Source organism: Tachysurus vachellii, chromosome 8, assembly GCF_030014155.1.
Source record: "Tachysurus vachellii isolate PV-2020 chromosome 8, HZAU_Pvac_v1, whole genome shotgun sequence".
In the NCBI taxonomy this organism is placed as follows: domain Eukaryota; kingdom Metazoa; phylum Chordata; class Actinopteri; order Siluriformes; family Bagridae; genus Tachysurus; species Tachysurus vachellii.
The window spans coordinates 21,309,545-21,331,974 of record NC_083467.1 but is presented as its reverse complement, the minus strand read 5'-3'; the positions used below and the strand labels follow the sequence as shown (position 1 = coordinate 21,331,974).

The 22,430-nt window shown below is 36.3% G+C and overlaps 2 protein-coding genes across 2 annotated transcripts; both read left to right on the top strand.

Moving 5' to 3' along the window:
- Positions 1-341: 341 nt before the first annotated feature.
- LOC132850713 (protein FAM171B-like) lies at positions 342-15,451 on the top strand. The gene is made up of 8 exons (XM_060877375.1): positions 342-645; positions 10,930-11,163; positions 11,540-11,632; positions 11,727-11,882; positions 11,977-12,147; positions 13,098-13,214; positions 13,325-13,448; positions 14,128-15,451. Exons 1-8 carry the CDS (start codon positions 459-461, stop codon positions 15,281-15,283), a joined length of 2,238 nt encoding a protein of 745 aa, XP_060733358.1. The 5' UTR covers positions 342-458; the 3' UTR covers positions 15,284-15,451.
- Positions 15,452-18,871: 3,420 nt separating this feature from the next.
- On the top strand, positions 18,872-21,447 carry LOC132850711 (uncharacterized). The gene is made up of 5 exons (XM_060877374.1): positions 18,872-18,991; positions 19,143-19,418; positions 20,296-20,427; positions 20,669-20,698; positions 20,964-21,447. The coding sequence occupies exons 2-5, from the start codon at positions 19,148-19,150 to the stop codon at positions 21,206-21,208; spliced, it is 678 nt and encodes a 225-aa protein (XP_060733357.1). The 5' UTR covers positions 18,872-18,991; positions 19,143-19,147; the 3' UTR covers positions 21,209-21,447.
- Positions 21,448-22,430: the final 983 nt, after the last annotated feature.

Here is a 22,430-nt window from a genome sequence, read left to right as displayed (position 1 = left end):
GGTTGGTCAGTTGGTTAGATGGATGGAAGGGATTCACTAATATTTCTTTATTTTTATTGTTAATTGTTATTTGTACTTTATTGCTCATAATATCCTTATTATTACTACTGTGTTTTAAAAGCCACCTTTTTTTACGATGCAAAATTAAAACTATTATTAGACATAATTTGTATGATAGTGAAATTGTAATTACCATTTAGCTTGAAGCTGTACAAGGTTGCAATTGCAAGGTTGAACCAGTAGATGGAATCCTAAAATGCCATCGTTCCCACGATCCCTTCCTCCCTCCCTCCATCAGTGAATAGATTCCAGTAGCATTCATTTACAAACCAAACCATGTTTACTCAGCTTTCACACACACTCCAATACATCCAAATGGAGGAATCAGGAATGGACTGCTGTCTGCTGTTATAGCACTTCTCTCACAACTATGTCTCGCTATTACCTTTTCTTCTGCCATGGACAAGATAATCACGTTCTTGTTTTTGCTGACATTGTTTATATTCAGTAAGGATGGTGGAGTCACTGCTGGCTTTAAAGGCTCAGTCCTTGCCAGCCTCGCCCTTACCAAAAGCACTCAGGAGCAACTGGCATTCCATCACAACCACCAGAACCATCAGGATGGAGGGCTCCTTGGCCAAAGAGGTAGGTATTGCATGTCTCTTACTGTGTATTAAGTGTTATAGTTGGTTACTGGAACCAGGTTATTTCTCTGTTCCTCAGATGACTTTAAACTTTATGTACAAGTGTATTACTCTAAACAGGAGACTCTCACAGGATAAGAGATGATGTCAGTCTTCAACGTTAGTGATTACACTAGGTATCTAATGTCCATTTGGGACTCAGCCAATAGTCTTTAGACATCTGACCTGATCTCTTAATACACACAGACTTTATATTTTATCCTTCATTATTCAAGAAATCTTTGAAAGTTCTACCACGCAATATTGTGGTAGAAATCAAAACTAGGAATTAAGTGTGTGGGTGTGTGCTAGTACTTTATCCACTATCAGATCATCATGGTGTTACTGTTACAAGCTCTTATATGCTCTTTCATAATGAGCAGAAATTTTGTCACAGTCTCTAAATGGACCATCACTGCCTACACACACGCACACGCACACACACACTATTTATGAAACTATGAAAACCAATACAGTCAGTTCCCATCACATGGAATATAATACATCAGTAGACAGAAGTGAATTATCCTGATATTATTGTATTATACATTTTATCTTAGATTGGATTACCTGATACTGATCCAGTGTTTCAGGCCAATATGAGCCAGATACCAGTACCTTCTTATTTCCAAATGCACACTGATGGGATAAGTTTCATACTATTTTAAACAGATTTCTAAAACACAATATTTAAAAGGAAAATACTTTTATTGTAGATATTTATATTTTACATACAAAGTTATAACTTGTTCCTGTGTAATCCTGTTGCATTTCACCAACTTTCAATCGTAGATACTTGCCTACAGAGCATGATAAGTCCACAATCAACACATCAATGTGTGTGTGGAAAAACTCCTAGTGCTATCACCACCATGGGGTATTAAATATAAAACCAGACTGTTCTTATTTTATCTGGTCCCCGAGTAGTAAAAGTGTCTTTATTTGTTTGCTCTATAATGAAAGATTCCATTATAAACTTGCTGCATTTTTTCATAGAATGTTCCTGACAAGTACGACTTTAATTAAAAGTGATCGATGTTTGCGATACTGTGTACTTTCACTTGATCCAGTTAATGTGACACAAAAACTTTCATGTTCTAACAGTGCAAGTGACTTTATAAAAAATGTGCTTGAGAAATATCAACTCATGCTTATTAGTGTGCTTTCATCTTCACTGACAGCAAATTATCCACCCTCTGAGTGTGTGTGTGTGTGTGTGTGTGTGTGTGTGTGTGTGTGTGTGTGTGTGTTTGCCCACATACATGCATTGTTACATTGTTCAACACTAATAATTTCATTGCTTCATTGCTAAGACACCGATGGATGTTTATGACTTGACTTGGTGAACAGACTAAAGACTGCATACTGCATAACTAACAGTCATGTAATCATTTTGGATTTTGGCCCAATGCATCAGTGAGGCTGAATGTTCTTTCATACAGGAAACAGCTCAATGCATAGCTTGTGTGTGCCAGACCGTTCCCTCCTGCTCTCTTCTCCATCTGCTGTTTTTTACAATGCTGTACGGTGAAGCTTTCAAAATAACTCCACTACCCTTTACAACAATAGTCTTAAATCCAAGTCTTCCATGTATATGCAATTGCTCCTCTTTGATTGCTGTATGATGCTGGAATCGAACCCGTCCTCAGCCAGATCATAAAAACAAAAATGATCAAATCAATGACCAAAACACTTAAATGCATTCAGCCATGCATTCAAAGCATTCCATGTATTCAAATATGCTAAGCAGTGTTTAGTGAATAACTGTACACTGGTTACTAAACCTAATCATTCATAAGTATTATATGACCATAAGGTACAAGGTTAAGTAAAATTGTCAGAGTTGAGCAATTATTCAGCCTGAGACACTACTATGGCTACCTAATGAATGCTAATGAGGATCTCCATGTAATGCTAGAATTCATGTATTATTTGCAGCTTCAGTTGTGCTGGATGAAACAATCAGGCATATCCCATTACAACCGTTTATATATTTAGATATATATAGATTATATATAGATTATCATGCTGCAGCTTAAGCTTCTGTTCTTGCTGTTGTGGCCCATTCACCATAAGGTTCAACATGTGCATCCTGAGATGTTTTTCTGCTCACCACAATTGAATAGAATGGATATCTGAGTTACTGTAGCATTTCAGGCAGCTCGACACAGTCTGGAATTTGTTCAGTGTGATGTTTTTTCTTTATTGCACCATGCAGAGTAAATTAGAAATTGTTTTGCATCAAAAACAATCATGCCATGGTCAAAATCTCTGAAATCACATTTTTCCCCTTTCTGATCATTGGCCTTAATGTTACCCAAGTTGTTGACTTGAATCTGCATGATGTTATAAATTGCTCTCCTGCCACACGATTGGCTCATTAGATAATGGCATGAATGTGGATGTGTACATGTTTTACTAATAAAGTGCTCATTGAGTGCAGTTCTCTGTATTATAACACATCTTACATGAGTTCAGAGTTGGATCTGATATGATATAAAAGATTTTTAAACCAACAAAATGGTACAAAACTGTCTTGTCAACACAAAAACTTTCATGTTCTAACAGTGACTTTATAAACAATGTGCTTGAGAAATATCAACCCATGCTTATTAGTATGCTTTCTTCTTCACTGACAGCAAATTATCCACCCTCTGAGTGTGTGTGTGTGTGTGTGTGTGTGTGTGTGTGGTCAATGTTCTACATGTGATACAGTCCTCAGATACAGTCTGAGGTTAATGATTTATTCATGTCATGTGCGGGTGGGTTCCTGTGCATGAAAATCTGTTGAGACATTTGAAAGGAGGTCTATAATAAAACAATGAACAATTTTACAAAAACAAAAATGAACAAAGAATGAAGGATTTTTTTCTGGTGGCAAGTCATGCAGTTTTAAACCAAATATTTTGGACTGCCAGTACAGTGTTATATGAAAACTCAAATGGAAACCTAGAATTATTAGAATTATATTTATATATATTTGTATTGATGTATAATGCTTCTAAGCCAAACTGCTGTCAAACTATGAACATAAATGTGTGTAAAAGAAAGAAATTTGGTAAATCAATCCACCCTGTTTATCTGGATCAAATAAGAGCGGAATGTCGATTATGCTAGATTGCTTTTTTTCTTAAATTACACTGAATATCTTTTTCCACTGAAGATGAGCTCAGAGTGGATTATAGTGGATTTGGTTATTTCCTTAGGTGAGCTGCAGTGATATGAGAGCACTTTAGTAATATTGATTTCCTGATCTACAATATGATAGGGTTTATAAAGCAGGAAGAAACGGCTCCACTAATTATGTATCAAAGCGCTACTGTACACAGTAAAGCATGAGTAGAAATATGTATCATTTTAACTAAATAAAGATCGTGATTTCTGTAAAAACAAGGAATTTGCATTAAATGCATTGTATATATATATATATATATATATATATATATATATATATATATATATATATATATATATATATATACGTATATATATGCTGTATCCTTAGGCTAAACCAATGCTAAGTTGGACTGGGGATCATTTATTTGCATATATATATATATATTTCTTTTTTTATCTATGTGCAAATAAATGATCCCCAGTCCAACCTAGCATTGGTTTAGCCTGAGGATACAGCATAACTCAACTTGTCATGACAACGAATCATCATGAAAGATGAAAGTAGGCCAGTTGTATAAGATAAATCTATTTTGAAATGGATGCCCTTTCATTTTATAGTGCTCATGGCATTTTAGGAGTTATTCATGCTCTTCACCAGAATTCCTGTGTGCAGTTACGTCAGTCAGGAAAATGTGCTCAATCTCGTCTTGTTACTATATGAGGCAACTTTCCACTTTCTTAATCCCAAGAATGCTATACATATGGACCAGATAAACCTCACTCACTCACTCACTCATTTTCTACCGCTTATCCGAACTACCTTGGGTCACGGGGAACCTGTGCCTATCTCAGGCGTCATCAGGCATCAAGGCAGGATACACCCTGGACGGAGTGCCAACCCATCGAAGGGCACACACACACTCTCATTCACTCATGCAATCACACACTACGGACAATTTTCCAGAGATGGCAATCAACCTACCATGCATGTCTTTGGATCGGGGGAGGAAACCGGCGTACCCGGAGGAAACCCCCGAGGCACGGAGAGAACATGCAAACTCCACACACACAAGGCGGAGGCGGGAATCGAACCCACAACCCTGGAGGTGTGGGGCGAACGTGCTAACCACTAAGCCACCGTGCCCCCACCAGATAAACCTATGTCAACAAAAGTTAACCTATATTCCATTACACACATCCAAAACAAAGCAAAAGAGCTTTCGATTAGCTTTTTTAAAAGAAAAAAAAATGCAGGAGGCAAATAAGAGCATGCATTTACCTACCACTTAGCACTCAGGCCATTTAAATGCAATTAAACGTAAAAGCATTTCTTGATAGCACCGCAATGTTACACCAAGGCTAGGATGGCTAGTTGCTAACTGAAATACATAGTAGGAAGCATAAGGTATCGAGGCTGGCATTTAGCACCATAAGGCTATCAACACACATTTGGTGCTGTTAAGAAAAAAGTCACAAGAGGAAAAGCTATGAAATAACATATAGATAGACTAAAAATATGTTCAGCACAGGATTTTTCACTCTACAAAGTCCTATGTACCATGCATGACATTCACATTTTCACTGTAGCTCCATGAAATATAGTAGGATTATAGTAATCTGTCATCATTCTTCCCCAAAGCTAATTTATTATGCCTTATGTCAGCAAGATTGCATCTTCAGTATGAGTAATGGTATATTAAATATGAAATATCATCACAGAGCATGCTTGCTGATCATGACTGGAAAAAATCGATTAATTACGAACATATAACACAAGGCAACGTTTGTTTGATGTATAAAGTGGAATTAAGTCATCTCTTATTAACCATCTAAGGTAACACATGTTCTGATACAGTTTTTGATTATATAAAGAGAAATCTCATAAGGGTTTTAAAAAGGCATGTGACTTTTAAACATCCTAACATTTTAAAGTCTGGATAGTGCAAAAGTAAAAAGGGAAAAAAAAATCACGTTTAAAGATTCCATTCTGACTTTGGTGCAAGAGTATCTCAGACATCCGGGATCGCATTACATTATTTTATTTTTTTATCAGATGTATGTCCATCTCAATACAACACAGCTTTCCTAAATTTTGTTCCACTCATCATTCAGAATTCTTGTGGTTCAGCCACATTGGAGGGATTTTGAGCATGAACAACCTTTTTAAGGTCATGCCACAGCATCTCAATAGGATTCAGGTCAGGACTTTGACTTGGCCACTACAAAGTCTTCATTTTGTTTTTCTTCAGCCATTCAGAGGTAGACTTGCTGGTGTTTTTTGGATCATTGTCCTGCTTCAGAACCCAAGTTCGCTTCAGCTTGAGGTCACGAACAGATGGCCGCACATTGTACTTCAGAATTCATGGTACCATTTGTCACAGCAAGTCTTCCAGGTCCTGAAGCATCAAAACAGCCCCAGACCATCACACTACCACCACCATATTGTACTGTTGGTGTGATTTTCTTTTTCTGAAATGCGGTGTTACTGTTATCCCAGATGTACTGTAACGGAACACACACCTTCCAAAATGTTAAAATTTTGTCTCGCCAGTCCAGAGTATTTTCCCAAAAGTCTTGAGGATCATCAAGAGACTTTATGTTCTTTTTGCTCAGCAGAGGTTTTCGCCTTTGAACTCTGCCATGCAGGTCATTTTTGCCCAGTCTCTTATGGTGGAGTCATGAACACTGACTTTAACTGAGGCCTGCAGTTCTTTGGATTTTGTTGTGGGGTCTTTTGTGACATCTTGGATGAGTCGTTGCTGTGCTCTTGAGGTAATTTTGGCTGGCCAGCCACTCCTGGGAGTGTTCACCACATGTTTTCTCCATTTGTGGATAATGGCTCTCACTGTGGTTTGCTGGAGTCCCAAAGCTTTAGAAAGGGCTTTATAACCTTTTCCAGACTGATAGATCTCAATTACTTTCTTTCTCATTTGTTCCTGAATTTCTTTGGATCTCGGCATGATGTGTAGCTTTTGAGGATCTTTTGGTCTACTTCACTTCATCATTCAGGTCTTATTTAAGTGATTTCTTGATTGTGAACAGGTGTGGCCATAATCAGGCCTGGTTGTGGCTAGAGTTACAAACCACAGTTAAGTTACAGTATGTGTGATAAACCACAGTTATGTTTTAAGACACTTTTTCACACAGGGCCATGTGGGTTTGGATTTTGTTTTCCCTTAACAATAAAAACCTTCATTTAAAAACTGCATGTTGTGTTTACTTGTGTTATCTTTGACTAATATTTAAATTTGTTGATCAGAAATATTAATGTGTGACAAACGTGCAAAAAAATAAAAAAATCAGGAAGGGGCACAACACTTTTTCACACCACTGTATGTATGGTTCCTTAAAGCTGAAGTGTTAAATTATGTTCCATGAAGAAAAAAATTATTATATATTTTTTTTTTAATGTTTATCGGAATTCTGATTCTTTATCAGACAACACATTCAAGCTTCTATGGAGATTACTAGAGCTTTTTTTATTGAGCTAGATGTCTGTCAGTCACTCTCCAGAAGGAAATAAATTATACATGATTTTAAACATTATCGGAAGTCATTAAAATTATTAAAGCTCACAGACTTAAGCTCAGAGATGCTTTTTTAGTTCTTCTTTTTTTTAGTCGTATTTTAATAACATCAAATTCTATGACATCAAACTTGAATTACAGTCAAATATTTTTTCTTGGTTGTTTTTTCAATAATTGTTGGCACCAAATCAGCTGGTTTAAGCATTTCATTATGTACTGCTCAGCACAGTTATAAAGAGAGACTGTAGGAATTACTATATTTTCCCTGGCAGTTCAAATCAAACAGGCCATTTCCTCTGACATCTCTTATCAAGAAGCATTTCCACTCATAAGAACTGATTCTCACATAATAACACACCACCTCACCCCAACACACCCCACACACACCATTCTGTGTAAACTCTAGAGACTGCTTGTGAAAACCCCAAGAGAATAGATAAATCTGAAATCCTCAAACCAGCCCATCTGGCAACAACAACCATGCCTCAGTTAAAGTCACAGAGATCATACTACTCCCCCATTATGATGTATGATGTGAACATTAATGTGATGTGAGACTCTTGGCCTGTATCTCAACTGCAGTATGATAATCTATATAATCATTGTGCTGCTGCCATAAGATAACCGCTGAAATGAGCAAGTGTAGAGGAGTTCCTATTATAGTGGATAGAGAGTGTAGCAAACATAGATAGATAGATAGATAGATAGATAGATAGATAGATAGATAGATAGATAGATAGATAGATAGATAGATAGATAGATAGATAGAAAAACATTATTCTGGAATAGGAACAAACAGGTCAGAGATTATTATGAAGGAGATAAAGGGATCCACAGCTCAGTGATGTTAGCGTGCTGTTTATGTCGCATCTTTACTTGGTACATAAGTGAACAGTGGTAGCCTGGGATTCCATGGCTTTATGTATTTGCAACGTTAACTTCAAAACTGCATTGTGAATAGCAAAAAATTGCAATTCATTCCATCATCCAGCAGATTCCACAATGCAGCAGTACTCAGTAGCCCTTACTCCTCTGACATACACAAACACCATTAAACTGTCATTCCACAGATATTGCACATGTATAAATATTAAAGATATTGTGCAACTACACACAAATGCACATGCACAGAGAGAGAGAGAGAAAGAAAGAGAGGGAGAGAGGGAGAGAGAGAGAGAGAGAGAGAGATAGAGAGAGAGAACTCTAGCTTACGCCTTGGTTCATTTTATTGTTTCTGTTATTTTTATTATTTCTATTTCTCTCATACTATTTTTATTTTACACGATTTTTGATGTACAGCTTTTTGTTATCTCGTCCCCTCGAGATGTCAACAAAATCTCATTCAAACTAACTCTGCATATTTATATATTATTATTTCTTAAATACTGTCATGATTAGGTCTAACAAGCCTGAAACTCTGTCACTGCATCCATACGAGTTTATAATCCGTTAATAGTCTCACAGGATTCATTAATTGACTTTTGTGTTCATTTTATTGACATTCAGGGTGCTTCTCTGCTGTTTTTATATGCTGGCCATGTGAAAAATTGATGAGTTTGCATTTTTTTAATGTATGTGGAGCCAAAATGCCTCTGAAATCCACTGGGAAATGCCTTTTACTCAATACACAGATATAACTGTGCATGCATTAATCATAGGTATTTTCTGCCTCTGACCTCTTATAGGAGACTAGTGCAACTATGATGAACGACTTCCAATTTGGGTTCATTATAAAAGCCATGTAGTGTGAAAAATTCACATAAAATCAATACTAATGTCAACACTGTGGCCATTTGGAGCATTTGGAAGAAATCATTCACTTTGTTTACTTATTAATTTCATACATCAGTGAGATGGAGTTTAAAATTATTGTGTGTGGTGCTGAAAGACTAATTCACATCTATTCATTACTCTGTGGGAAATCGTAAATGATCCAAACTGAGCTTTTGAAATAACGATGGCTTAACAGTTCAGTGTTTGATTCAGAGTAATTTATCTCTACTCTGTGACTGAGACACAAATTATTTTTTCTACTCTGGGTTTTTCTAGACTCTAAATCTCAATGTTTCGTCTCTTAGATTTCACCATTTGTTATGGATTTTGTTGTTGTATTCATAATCATTGTAGAGATCAAAAAGTGCTGTTGAAAATGCTTTTTTTTAACAAAAGCATGCTGTTGAATGAGGAATTTCCTCTTAAGTACAACGCTATTATAGTGAATTCTTATAAATAAAATGCAATTTTTGATGCAATGTTATGATCATGTTATGTTATGATCATGATACAGCAGGCAGATTGTAATGATATCTAACCTTCCAGCTTAGTTTAAGCGTTCTGCTATATCCATGCATTGGGTAAAATTAGTCATGAAATTTCATGAGGTCTTTAAACATGAATGCAAAGAAAGAAAATGGCCTTAAAGGTGCATATAAGACAAATAGGGATGTTCATAACCGTTATGAATGGTTTCCTCGTCACAAATAAATTTCACATATTTTTTACCAAATCAATTTTGATCAGAAAAGCCTATTTCATGTAGGTGGATTCTCTGGAAATTGGGTTTAAAGATATTTTATGGCAATTCTATCAATATGTCATGATTGGTTGACTTTAGATTGTGCTTTAAACAATTTAATAACAAATTCTCGCTATTCTTGCATCCACCATGCTGTTATGCTGATAAGTGCTAAGTTACTTTATTTAGTAGATTTCCTCATCTCTGTGTGGTACATCACAGCTCTGATGTAACAAAAGACAGACCATTTCAAATCTGCAAGTAAAAGTGCAGGAGTAAAATAAAAAAAAACATCCTGTGCAATGTAAGAGCTGGAGGGTCAAAAGCAAAAATATACAACATATTTTCTAAAGAATGATTTAAACATATTAGCAATACTATATCTTGGTTTGATCATGCCAATTAAGAAAGAAAGAGGATATGAGCAGGAGGGACAGTGACTGATCGAAGAATTACAGAGGATGAAAAGGACAAAATGAAATAAAGGCATAGTATCTGACTTGATTGGGCATAGCATTATTTTTTCCCTTTTGTGACTGTCTAAGTAGAGCATTTAAATAAATAAATAAATAAATAAATAGTATTGATTTATTTTTGGATGTTTTGTGAATTTGCTAGTGTAGGCAGCACTGGAGCATTACTGTTGATCTCACATCTATTCAGCTTTTAGCCTAATAGCAGGGCCCATTTGTGTTTAGGGTATTGTGTCTTTGGAATCCATTTAGAAAGTTAATGGGTTCATTTGTAGAGCATCTTTATGCACGCTCAACCTAAAGCATCTGAGCAAACAAGCTGATTACAACAGAATAAAGATACACAAGAAGGGCAGTATTAAGGCTATGCTGATGCAGTCTTAATGCTTTATATACTAAATGGGATGTTACTTTTTTTATTCATACTTAAAAAATTAAAATAATAAATCAAAAAAATGGTTTAGGCCACATTGAAAACTAAAGGAAAATTTATAATTTGTATCCCAAGTGTTACCAATGAACTTGCAAAGAACAAATCATATTGACTGCATGTATAAGTGTGTAGTGGTTCAAAATTCGTGAACAAATCTCTAACCACGATTCTGTTGCTCCAGAGCCGACGTTCACCCTCAAGGTACAGGTGAAGAATGCGGTGAACCAGCAGCCCCTGAGCCATGCAACAGTGGAAGTGTTTGCAAACTACACACTCATCAATTCCACCACGACCAGCATTAGTGGAGTCACCGTGCTCAAGGTGCCATACACAAACAGCTGGCCTCTTATGCTGGTGGCCAGGAAAGATGGATACATCCAAACCCCACTGCTGTGGAAAACCACCAAAATACCAAGTAAGTAAAAACAATGTGTGACCATGGGTGAGTTTTTTGAACAGGGTGAATGGAGTAGTATGATAATCACCTTATGTGTTTGGCTCATATTTGGGTCAAAGGTGTTTTGGGTGTTCATTTCTATCTAAATAAATTAAACATAACTCGGGTCACTGTAACATCATCCTTTAAGTATCATATGGAGCATGATGCAAGAGCAGTGCCCTAAAGCCCATGTGTACGACTTTCCCACTCTCCCAACACTAATTAGCAGATCCAGGAAAACTAAAGTTATCTTTCCACAAAGTTCAGGTAATTTTAATGGCAGAGTTTTGGAAGCTTATGCACATAGTATCATTAAGTTAATGGTATACTGAGATGTTTTTGTGTTTTTCAGTTTTTTCATCTGTAACGCTACCACTTTTTTACCAAAACCAAGGAAATATCTGGCTGTTTGAAGATCTGGTTGTCATAACAGGCAAAATGTCTGGTAACTATGACTTCTGTACTATGTACTCTAATACAGGTCAAGATGCTTACTAGCTACACACGTTAATCTCTCTACATTATGTGTTTATACGCAGATACCGTGCCTCCTGCAAATGTGCAGTTCCCAAAGAGGCTGCTCTCCTTACCAGACAACAACATCTCCTCATTAACAGCCTACCTGACTGTCCCTCGTCTTCCTGCAGAAAAACATTTTTTCCCCAATACCACCGGCATCATCATGAGCAAGTCAGGTAGGATAGAACGTCCTAAACATGGATGTGAAAGTTATACTGTATCAACAGTCTTTAGAGCATGTGTATCTGTGTGTGTGTTTTATATTCACAGGATATAAGAGTGTAGAGTTAAACCCAATTGCAGCAGTTAGTGTTCAGCTCTTGTGTAATGGAGTAGATGTGCAGATATCAGGCCCTGTCCAGATCACACTGCCTCTCGCTGAAAGCAGCCAGTCACAGCTCTCCTATACTGTCCCAGCCTGGACGTTTGACAGAACGATTGGTAGGTTTGGTATTTATTCAATCACAGATAGTAAATTATGTTCTGCCTTAGAAATACTACTGCAAGGCTCCAGGGTGGTGCAGAAAAAAGAACAATTGCCTGAGGGTGTGGGTAGGAGAGAGAGAGAGAGAGGGAGGATAGAAGGAAGGAAGGAAGGAAGGAAGGAAGGAAGGAAGGAAGGAAGGAAGGAAGGAAGATGAGAGGAAGGAAGGAAGGAAGGAAGGAAGGAAGGAAGGAAGATGAGAGGAAGGAAGGAAGGAAGGAAGATGAGAGGAAGGAAGGAAGGAAGGAAGGATGGAAGGAAGGAAGGAAGGAAGGAAGGAAGATGAGCGGAAGGAAGGAAGGAAGGAAGGAAGGAAGGAAGGAAGAGAGAAGGAAGGAAGGAAGGAAGAAAGGAAGGAAGGAAGGAAGGAAGGAAGATGAGAGGAAGGAAGGATGAGGATCAAAGGAAGGAAGGAATGAAGGAAGGAAGAGAAATGAGAGGAAGGAAGGGAAGGCAAGAGAGATGGAACTGATAGCAAGATAGAAAGAAAAGAATAGCAAGGAAGAAACCCAAATAAAAATTTGAGACTAATATAGTATTGGAGTCAAATGTGTGTGTTTTAATAGTGCATTTCTTAATGGTAAAGGCAGAAGATCCTTATGTGACTATAAACTTTCTTCTATAAACTTAAGTTTGGATTGTTTTAGAAAGCTGTGAATGAAATCATGATAATACTTTATTTAAAGGATGGGTTACATTAAACTTACATTAAACTTTCATGGCATCGGACATAAACCTAATAAACATTAAAAGCATATTCCAGTTGTCTTTATAACATCTGCCTCTGTTGGAAAAAGCCTTAATTCGAGTTTGTTCTGAAAAGCTTATGTAGGTGAGGTGTACCCATATTAACACAGTAAAGGGTTAAAATAAAATGATTTACGACTGTGTCTTTTTGTCCATGCAGGTGCATGGGTGAATAGTGGTCTGGGAAAAGTTCAGATGGAGAACAGGCACTTGGTTTGGGTCTACACGGCTCCTCATCTGGACTATTGGATTGCTGCCCCATTTCCTTCGTCCGCAGGTAGAAATAATTTTTTCTGGCACATGTAGAACAGTTAGATTTATAGTGTATGGCTTTAGTTGTTCATTTATTCCAAAAATAACCAGATCATGTCATTCTCGAAAATCTAGGTTACATGGGACATGAAAGCACTTTGGACTTCATTTCATACAATGCATACCTTCTTGTTCCAGTGGTGGGAGGAGGTTTAATCATTGCAGTTGGATTGCTTGCGGTGATGTCATGCTATTGTAGGTAAGGTCATTATTATACTATTTTTCAGTTGTATCCATCATTTGTAATGGTGGCATTATTGGCAGCAACTCTACCAATTATGTGTTTATTATGTTGTGTTCAAGCTAATATTTTATAAATGGTCTTGTATGGGGGATGCTCCATATAAATGGATTTATAGATCATTGACATGGTGAAGCTATTTTTGAGAACACCTTTATTTATCATTTTGGAACAGATAGAGGTAAAGTTATAACTAGGTTTACTAGCATAGGAACATCTTGAGGATAGAGGACTTCGTGGACACTTTGGGACGTGTTGTTAATGGAAAAAATAATCAACATCTTGGTGCTACATGGAACTACACTCTACAGTATGTTATGCCATATTACACTTCTCTAATTACTAGTTCCTGTTTATTTCTCCAGAACATCATGCTCTGCCATGTTTTCTTCCTTTCTTGCTTGGAAGATTTGATACATAAAGCAGCTTTTCTGACAGAATCTCAACACAACAAACCTGAAAAGAACTGAAAATATTACCCGATTCGGTTCAATGTTTAATAAAAACAGATCAGAAATTAACAATTTGTGCTCATCCACTGTGAACAAGTCTAACAGAATGTCTAATTTATTTTGTCTTTGCAGTGTTTTATTTATTTATGTCAGGTCTCAATTTGTATATTTTTTTTCCTTTTTAGAGAATCCCTCTGTAGGCGAAAAAGAAAGCGAGTCCACAGCCGAAAAACAATGGCTCAGAAGAAAGAACAGACCACAGGCAGAAACAACAGCAACGAGCAGTTGGACATTTATTTTAAAGCTCCTACATCTCGCAAACACAGGCATCATTCAGCTGCATCTGTCAGTAAGAGGAATCGGCTTGAGCTGAAAAGTAAACTCAATAGGAGCATGGGGAAAACTGGCCAGGCAGAAATTCAACTTCCACAGGAGTCTTCAAAAACATTACAGACACCACAAAATGTCAACAGTAGAGAACTTGTGATATCTGTCTCACTGCATGAAAATATGTTTCCAGAAAGCTTAGGTCTGTACAACCAGTCTGTAGCATTGATTCAGGTTCCACATCACAGCACATCATCAAACAAAGCATCAGGAAGTAGGTCTGCTACTCTACCAAGGAAGGCAGTCGAGACCAATGGCTTTGAAAGACAAGGTAACAAGCAAACATTACAAACAATGGAACTCTCAGAGGTTCAGCAGCAAGCTCGAACTAGGGAGACAAAATATGGAGAGCCCAGAGCAAAAGGCTGGGGCTGCTTGTTGGAGTCTGTGTCTGTCCCAGACACCCTGAACAAATCTACAGGCACAGACGCTTCCTGTGGGACTCATCAAGGAAGCTCTGAGCGGACACTACTGGAGCTGTCTAAAAGTAATCACTTCCCTCATCCAAAAGCCTGGTTCGTTTCTCTGGAAGGAAAACCTGCTGCACAGGTCTTCCACTCCATCGTAGACCTTCATAAATGTCACCTTCAACTCAATGACAGTCATGAAACCAGCCTGGACTCAGGCGTCGACCTCAATGAGCAGCATCGAAAGAAGAGCCAGAGCTATCCCAAAAGAAACACAGCTCACACACAGACAGTCTATACCGAGGATGCAGAGCTGAGCAGCTGTGAGAGTGGTACAATCATAGCTTCCACACCAGAAAACACACCCCAGGGCAGCAGCAAAACTGTGTCCTACATGCCAAAGGAGAAATGTGGTGATGATGACATTTCATACGAGGGCAGTGAATGTGCACCAAGCCCTCGAGTACAAAGGCTCAAGAAGGCAAGTGAAAAACCAAAAAGCACATGGCACCTGAGGGAGGAAAAACCGCTTATGAAGCTAAACTAAAGGCATAATTATTAAAGTAAAAAGTAAAAAAAATATATTATTTTTGTCATTGTCATCATCAAAACCTAAAATAAAATATCCATCTGCTCAAACCAATACTACAAGCCATCATTTTAAAAACCTTCTTATTTTCTTTTTGTCCGTTAAACATATTACAAAGTTATGTATTTTTTTCCTAAACTGTAATGGGTTTGTTCATTAGACGATTCTATTTATTTAGTTAGTTATTTATTTAATTTATTTAATTTATTTATTTATTTATTTATCAATCACTTTTACACAGACCATTACTCTACATAAATTCACACTGAAATTGTACCATGCATCATTGTAAAACTCACCATAGCTGAATGAACATATTTAATTCTGAGCTTTTCTTTCTTTCTTTCTAATCCAAAGCTTGTATTAATTATACAGGTTGCTCTTTGCTGTGAAAGTAGTCTGAAAGCTAAAATTATTAAATTCTGTCATATGAAATTACAAGGGCACTGTTTTATATTTACATTTAGTTCATTTCTAATGATCGGTCATAAAAGAGGCCAAGACCTTTGGCACTTTGAGACATTTTGTAGGCAATAGTTGTGGAAATCAATCTTAAGGATCAGGTGTTAGATCAGAAAGATGTTTTTTTTATGCCACAACTGCATAAAAATGCTTATTGCATGCTTAACACATATGGTGACATTTTGTGTTATACTGCTTTCCTATCAACTGCAATGTGTTTTCCATGTGCAAATAAACAATTATGCCTGTTTCTATATGCTGAATTGTGTACATTGTGTTGCCCTGATTAGACAATTAGCTTTAACATTCACTGTTTACGCTCTGGGAATAATCTGCTTTTATGCTTTTATGCTTGAAAGTTTAAAACTCTTTTAGAGCCAGGGACTTGTTTAAATGTAAAACAAATTTATCTTAGCACAGATTTAATTCATTTATTTGAATATTAGGTCACAACTCAAAAGTGAACCACTGTTTATTAATTTGGGTTATTCCTGAACTTTCCACTAACAGAACATATTGGGTCCAGGTTGCTGTTATTTGTATGCCTAATCATTAGGATTAAGCCCATTCAGTCTAACTGACCAATCAAATTAGTCTAATAAGCTAATAAGCTATCTATCTATCTATCTATCTATCTATCTATCTATCTATCTATCTATCTATCTATCTATCTATCTATCTATCTATCTATCTATCTATCTATCTATCTATCTATCTATCTATCTATCTATCTATCAACTAATCACCATGTGGACTCAGGGCTCAAGCGGTTAAGGCTCTGGGTTGTTAATTGGAAGATCGGGTTCAAGCTCCAGCACTGCCAAGCTGCCACTGTTGGGCCCTTGAGCAAGGCCCTTAACATTCACTGCTCCAGGTGTGCTGTATCATGGCTGAAATTGTGCTCTGACCAACAACCTCCAAAGTTATATGAATTAGGAAACATTTTTACTGTGCAGTAATGTATATGTTGTAGAGAGAAAGGTGAAATGGAATTTGTAAAGTTGTAAGTTACTCACACCACAGTCATAAGCAGAAGACTAAACAAAAGAATAAAATTCCAATAAGGAAGCAAAGTGAACTAAACCAAGCTAAAAGAGCGAAGCGTAAAAAAAAAAGGAGAGACACGCCACAGTCATAATCAGAAGACTAAACAAAAGAATAAAATTCCAATAAGGAAGCAAAGTGAACTAAACCAAGCTAAAAGAGAAACGTAAAAGAAGAGAAAGACAAAAGGAGAAAAAACAATTGCAAATGGATGAAAAGATCCTTAAACTATAATATTGGTTAGTGAATTGAAGCATTTAAAGAAATCAAGTTTTAAATCAAGTTTTTTCTTTTTCTTGTTTTAAAGAAAACAGGAAAATTAACAACTGCTGAAATCGACTGAGGATCAGACACTGTACCTACTGTACACAGTTGGAAGAAGATTTCAAAAGACTGAAGAATATAACTGAATGTTTTTCTTTACCTTTTAAACATGTATTCTTTTACAATAGTAAAATAATAAAAATATTAAGCTTCACACACATACAGTATAGTGATGTTTGCTTTTGATGCAAGGTTCTAGAACAAGAACACAGCGACCTGTTCAGTGACCTATACTGAAACTGCAAATACAAGCAATATGTAAACATAGCTTAGCAGATGCAGGAACTTAACTGTACATATATACCCATATATGGCATTATTTAGCAACTTATAGGAAGTGAAAGAATTTAGACTGATGTACACAATGAAGTTAGCGAGACCCGATGTGGTAAGACGTGTCCATGTGAAGAAAGAACTACGTCTAGTTGTCACAGTGAGAAAAGTGTATTAAAGCTCCATCGTGAAAATTATTGTGTTTGCATTCTATTGTAGGCAAGCTCAGTACGTGTTACACTCAGTCATTGCTTATTTAGTGTGCATCAGAAAACAAACTCAGGCATACACTTAGCGAGTGTTTCTTGGTTTGTTACTATCTTTGCATTTTTTTAATTACGTTTACTTATTCTAAAATTGTTTGATTATTTGAATGAGATTTTATTTGTAATTTTCTTTTATTTTACTTTTCATATATTACACACATTTATCTGTATTACGTTGCTTTTAATAAAAAAAAAGGCCTCCCATTGTGAGGACCCTGAAAAGACAAGATGGTCTAAGTTTGACTCCTTTATCTAAAGATTCAAACAACAGATTAAATAGAAGAACTTGAAGAGGATCCTTTGTTAGAAAACTGAGGGACTTCGAAGGACAATCCCTGTCAAGGTAAGACCAACTTTGATAGTTCATCTTGTGTTTTCAAACTAACCCGTGCAAACTAGGACACATTCCTTAGTGCAGCGGTGTCCAATCTTATCCAGAAAGGGCCGATGTGGGTGCAGGTTTTCATTCCAAACAAGCAGAAGCCACACCAGACAGGTTAAACAGGTGGCTTGGTTGGAATGGAAACCTGCACACACACCAGCCCTTTGTGGATAAGATTGGTCATGGCAGCCTTAGTGAGATTGTGGAAGGGTTTCCTACGCAATCCGAAAAAACAAGTGTCACTAAGGGACACGTACGTCAGTATAATTACTTCGATGTAAAAAAAATAAAGGTTTCTATCAACCACCAGTCTGCATGTTTGATTTAGTACGCTCATTTTATCCATGCTTATAACCGGCTCTGAGTGAAATTGGTAGAAAGACGGACTATTAAAAAGAAAAATTCCTATTCAACTCAATCTGTTTTACTGAAACCACTTTTAGCGTTACATTTTTATGTAAATTCGGCCTTTCCGTTAAGCACCGAACTCTGGTGGTATTTTTTATTATTTATTTATTCATTCATTCTTCATTCAGCCTGTGCCTATCTCAGGCGTCATTGGGCATCAAGGCAGGATACACCCTGGACAGAGTGCCAACCCATCGCAGGACACACACACTCTCATTCACTCACACAATCGGGACAATTTTCCAGAGATGCCAATCAACCTACCATGCATGTCTTTGGACCGGGGGAGGAAACCAGAGTACCCGGAGGAGGCACGGGGAGAACATGCAACAAACTCCACACACACAAGGCGGAGGCGGGAATCGAACCCCGACCCTGGAGGTGTGAGGCGAACGTGCTAACCACTAAGCCACCATGCCCCCCTTATTTATTTATCTCAAATTGTGAAAGTGAAACTGGCTCGGTGTACACACTGAAACAGGATCAGACATAGCAAACAGCAAAAGGGTGAGTATTTACAGACTTATTTACAGACTTACAGACTTATACTATACAGACTTATACTTTCTAATAAAAAAATTTTGATTATTTTTCGATTTTGTTCTAATCATGTACACACACACACACACACACACACACACACACTTTTCTCCTTCAGGAAGAATGGACCTGATCATAAATAAGAAGGTGAAGCTTATAAAATGGCTACGTGGGGACGAATTCATTCTGCAGCACGTACAATCTAAGAAACTGATCAATGGGGACGAATACATGAAACTAAAAAGTATCTCAGATCCCGGAACACAGATAAGGGACCTCTTAGACCTAATGGTGCAAAAGGGAGACCGTGTATGCGTCGATTTCCTAGACTTGCTGAAAGAAGACGATGTAAATGAAGGTAGCCCTGAGCTCCGGGACTGGATAAAATCACAAGGTGAACTTCCATAGTTTCCTGCTTATAGATAGATAGATAGATAGATAGATAGATAGATAGATAGATAGATAGATAGATAGATAGATAGATAGATAGATAGATAGATAGATAGATAGATAGATAGATAGATAGATAGATAGATAGATAGATAGATAGATAGATAGATAGATAGATAGATAGATAGATGATAGATAGATAGATAGATAGATAGATAGATAGATAGATATTGTCATTGCATAGTACAGGTACACAGCAACGAAATGCAGTTTGGCATCTAACAAGTGCAAAGAGTAGAAATTGTGCAAATAGACAATTGCAGATAAATATGTAAACATATGTACAGCATGTAATATATATATAGGTATATATGTTATATATATATATATATATATATATATATATATATATATATATATATATATATAACATATATACCTATATGTAAATAGGTACATACATATATATGTGTGTGTGTGTGTGTGTGTGTATGTCTGTATATTCATTTAAATTATATAATTTTTTAATTTATTATAAATTATAAATTTTATAAATTTTCTTAAAAGTGAATGTGATTAAAACAGCTAACAATTAGAACAATCATTCAAACAGGTTGCATCTATTTATCCATTTACTCAAAATATTAAATAACTGACACTTTGTACAGCTTTATTACAACTATAAATAATATGCTTCCTAAATAATATTTCACACAACATATTCTTTGCTCTTTCTCACAGAAATAAAAGCAGATTTTCAGCGCTCCACCCAAAGCCCAAATATTTTATAAAATGTCCATTCCAGTCAAAACCATGTGCATTTTTGTGGATGCTTACTGTACTAGAAGTTAACACAACACAAATCTTTTCTTCATCAACAGGTATCTCAGTGAATATCAAAGGGGAATCTGGCAGCAATATTTGCACCCCTGTCAATATTGGTGCAGCGATTAATAGCATCAATATAAACACACAATTTACTAATTTAAAAACCACGGATGTGATGAGAAACGGTAAATAACATATTCAGTTTTCATGTCAGTATCAGTACAGTTTTCAGTTTTATGTTTAATATTATATACATTAGAATATTATGTAAGTACTTTTTATTACTGTACAGTTGCAATGATTATAGCACATCAAGTAGCATTAAGTAAATGGTCTAAGAGGATTGAACTTCATCCATCAGCGCCACATTTACATTTAGAAAGTAAATTATATTTACTCTTCTTCATGCATTTTCATATTTTACAGATAGGACCCAGAACAATCCAACAATTACAGGTAACTCCTGATCCACTGAAAACATTTAAAGCATTAATTCGGAAAAAAAAAAAAGACCAAGATATGGTTAAAAAGGGTTTGGCATACATTGTACTTTCTGTCTAAAGCAATTTCACCAAGAATTTCTCCATCCCTTTCTTCCACTCTTCCTTTTGTATACCCCAGGTGATGCTGATTTTTTTTTATATGATAAACTGTGTGACTAATTACACACAATACTCTGTCTCTCTCTTTTCCACTTCTGTCTCCTCTTTACATACTCTAGACTATGAGAAATTTCTGGAGACGAACAAGAGCAAACTAATTGATAAAGTAAAAGCCGTTGACAGAATCATTGATGACCTCAGCCTTCATGGTGAAATGGCGGCAAACGTGCGAGCTAAGAAGACTGACCAGGCCAAGATGAGGAGACTTCTGGAGTACACAACCAGCAAAACAGCTGCTAGGCGTCTGGTTGATGCATTGAATAAACATGCAGCTGATGTCATGGAGGACTTGGCATCAGCCTAATTGCTCACTGAGGCATATAAAATCCTTCTTAATTAATGGTGCATGAAGTAAATAACAGACCACATACCTCAGTTTTTCTAATGCAGCATTATAAGATGTGTTATTTATATTGTGTAGAGAATCAGTAATAAATATGATCCTACTATGGTTTTACACTTTTATATTTCATAAATGGGGCAAGAATGTGAGAGGTAAATCAATCAAAATTCTTATGATGGAAATTAAATTCGATAAACATCCGTGTCTCCTGGTTTACTGCTCACCATGTAACTGGCACACAGTTAAGCACACTGTTAATCAAAACAGAATAATGTGATTGTGACTAATGAGAGCAAGCAGACGGTAGCCTGCTTCATATACTGCTTGGTTAGTACCCCAGAGCTCTCTGTCAGGTGGCTGTGTGTATTAATACAACTCTTCTACAAAGTGCTATTTACATTATAATCCTGCTAAAACAGCGAAAATTTATAGTATGCCGTCATCATCACCATCAACACCACCATCAGGCTATAATGAATAAAATTATTGTTCAGTCAACTGAAAATGAGCCTAGCATATAGCACTCTGCGTCACACAGCACACTTTATTTATAAACTGGTTGCTGTCAAATGTACAAAATCTATGTACATATCATTGTAACACATAATATCTGAACCAGCACAATTACATTAGGTCCTTCTAAACTTGGCTGCTTGTATTCTCGTCCATTCCTTCATTATTCTTTCATTCATTCACATTACGTTTATGAAGCCTAAAATTATTGAAACTTTTTAGAATGTTAGGCCACTTGATTTATTTCTAATAAATCATAAACTTCATTAAGATCATTAGGAGACATGAAAAACATTTAGGATGTCAAGATGGACAGGAATTTATCACTTTGAACACTTGTGTGTCATATGGTGTCATTTTTTAATGCAAAAATGCAGAATCATTTAACCACTTAGGCCTGTATGGCTGCTTTTTTCTGTCAGCTGTCACATTTTTAGGTAAGGAATTGACTCCTTTTAATTACAGTTAAGTTAGCATTATTAATACACTGCTGGTGTTGATATCATTACAACTGTAGTTAATTCTACATTACATACATGTATATATATAACTGCAGTGATACTAACATGTATCACTGTATACATGTATATATATATATATATATATATATATATATATATATATATATATATATATATATATAATTAACTGCAGTGATACTAAGGTAGCT

Excerpts from the sequence above, each read along its gene's own strand:
- LOC132850713 (XM_060877375.1), top strand. The coding sequence starts at position 459 with ATGGACAAGATAATCACGTTCTTGTTTTTGCTGACATTGTTTATATTC. Across the intron at positions 11,164-11,539 it reads GAAAACCACCAAAATACCAA|TTTTTTCATCTGTAACGCTA; the intron begins GTAAGTAAAAAC and ends TGTGTTTTTCAG. Across the intron at positions 11,633-11,726 it reads CATAACAGGCAAAATGTCTG|ATACCGTGCCTCCTGCAAAT; the intron begins GTAACTATGACT and ends GTTTATACGCAG.
- LOC132850711 (XM_060877374.1), top strand. The coding sequence starts at position 19,148 with ATGGACCTGATCATAAATAAGAAGGTGAAGCTTATAAAATGGCTACGT. Across the intron at positions 19,419-20,295 it reads GGACTGGATAAAATCACAAG|GTATCTCAGTGAATATCAAA; the intron begins GTGAACTTCCAT and ends CTTCATCAACAG. Across the intron at positions 20,428-20,668 it reads CACGGATGTGATGAGAAACG|ATAGGACCCAGAACAATCCA; the intron begins GTAAATAACATA and ends CATATTTTACAG.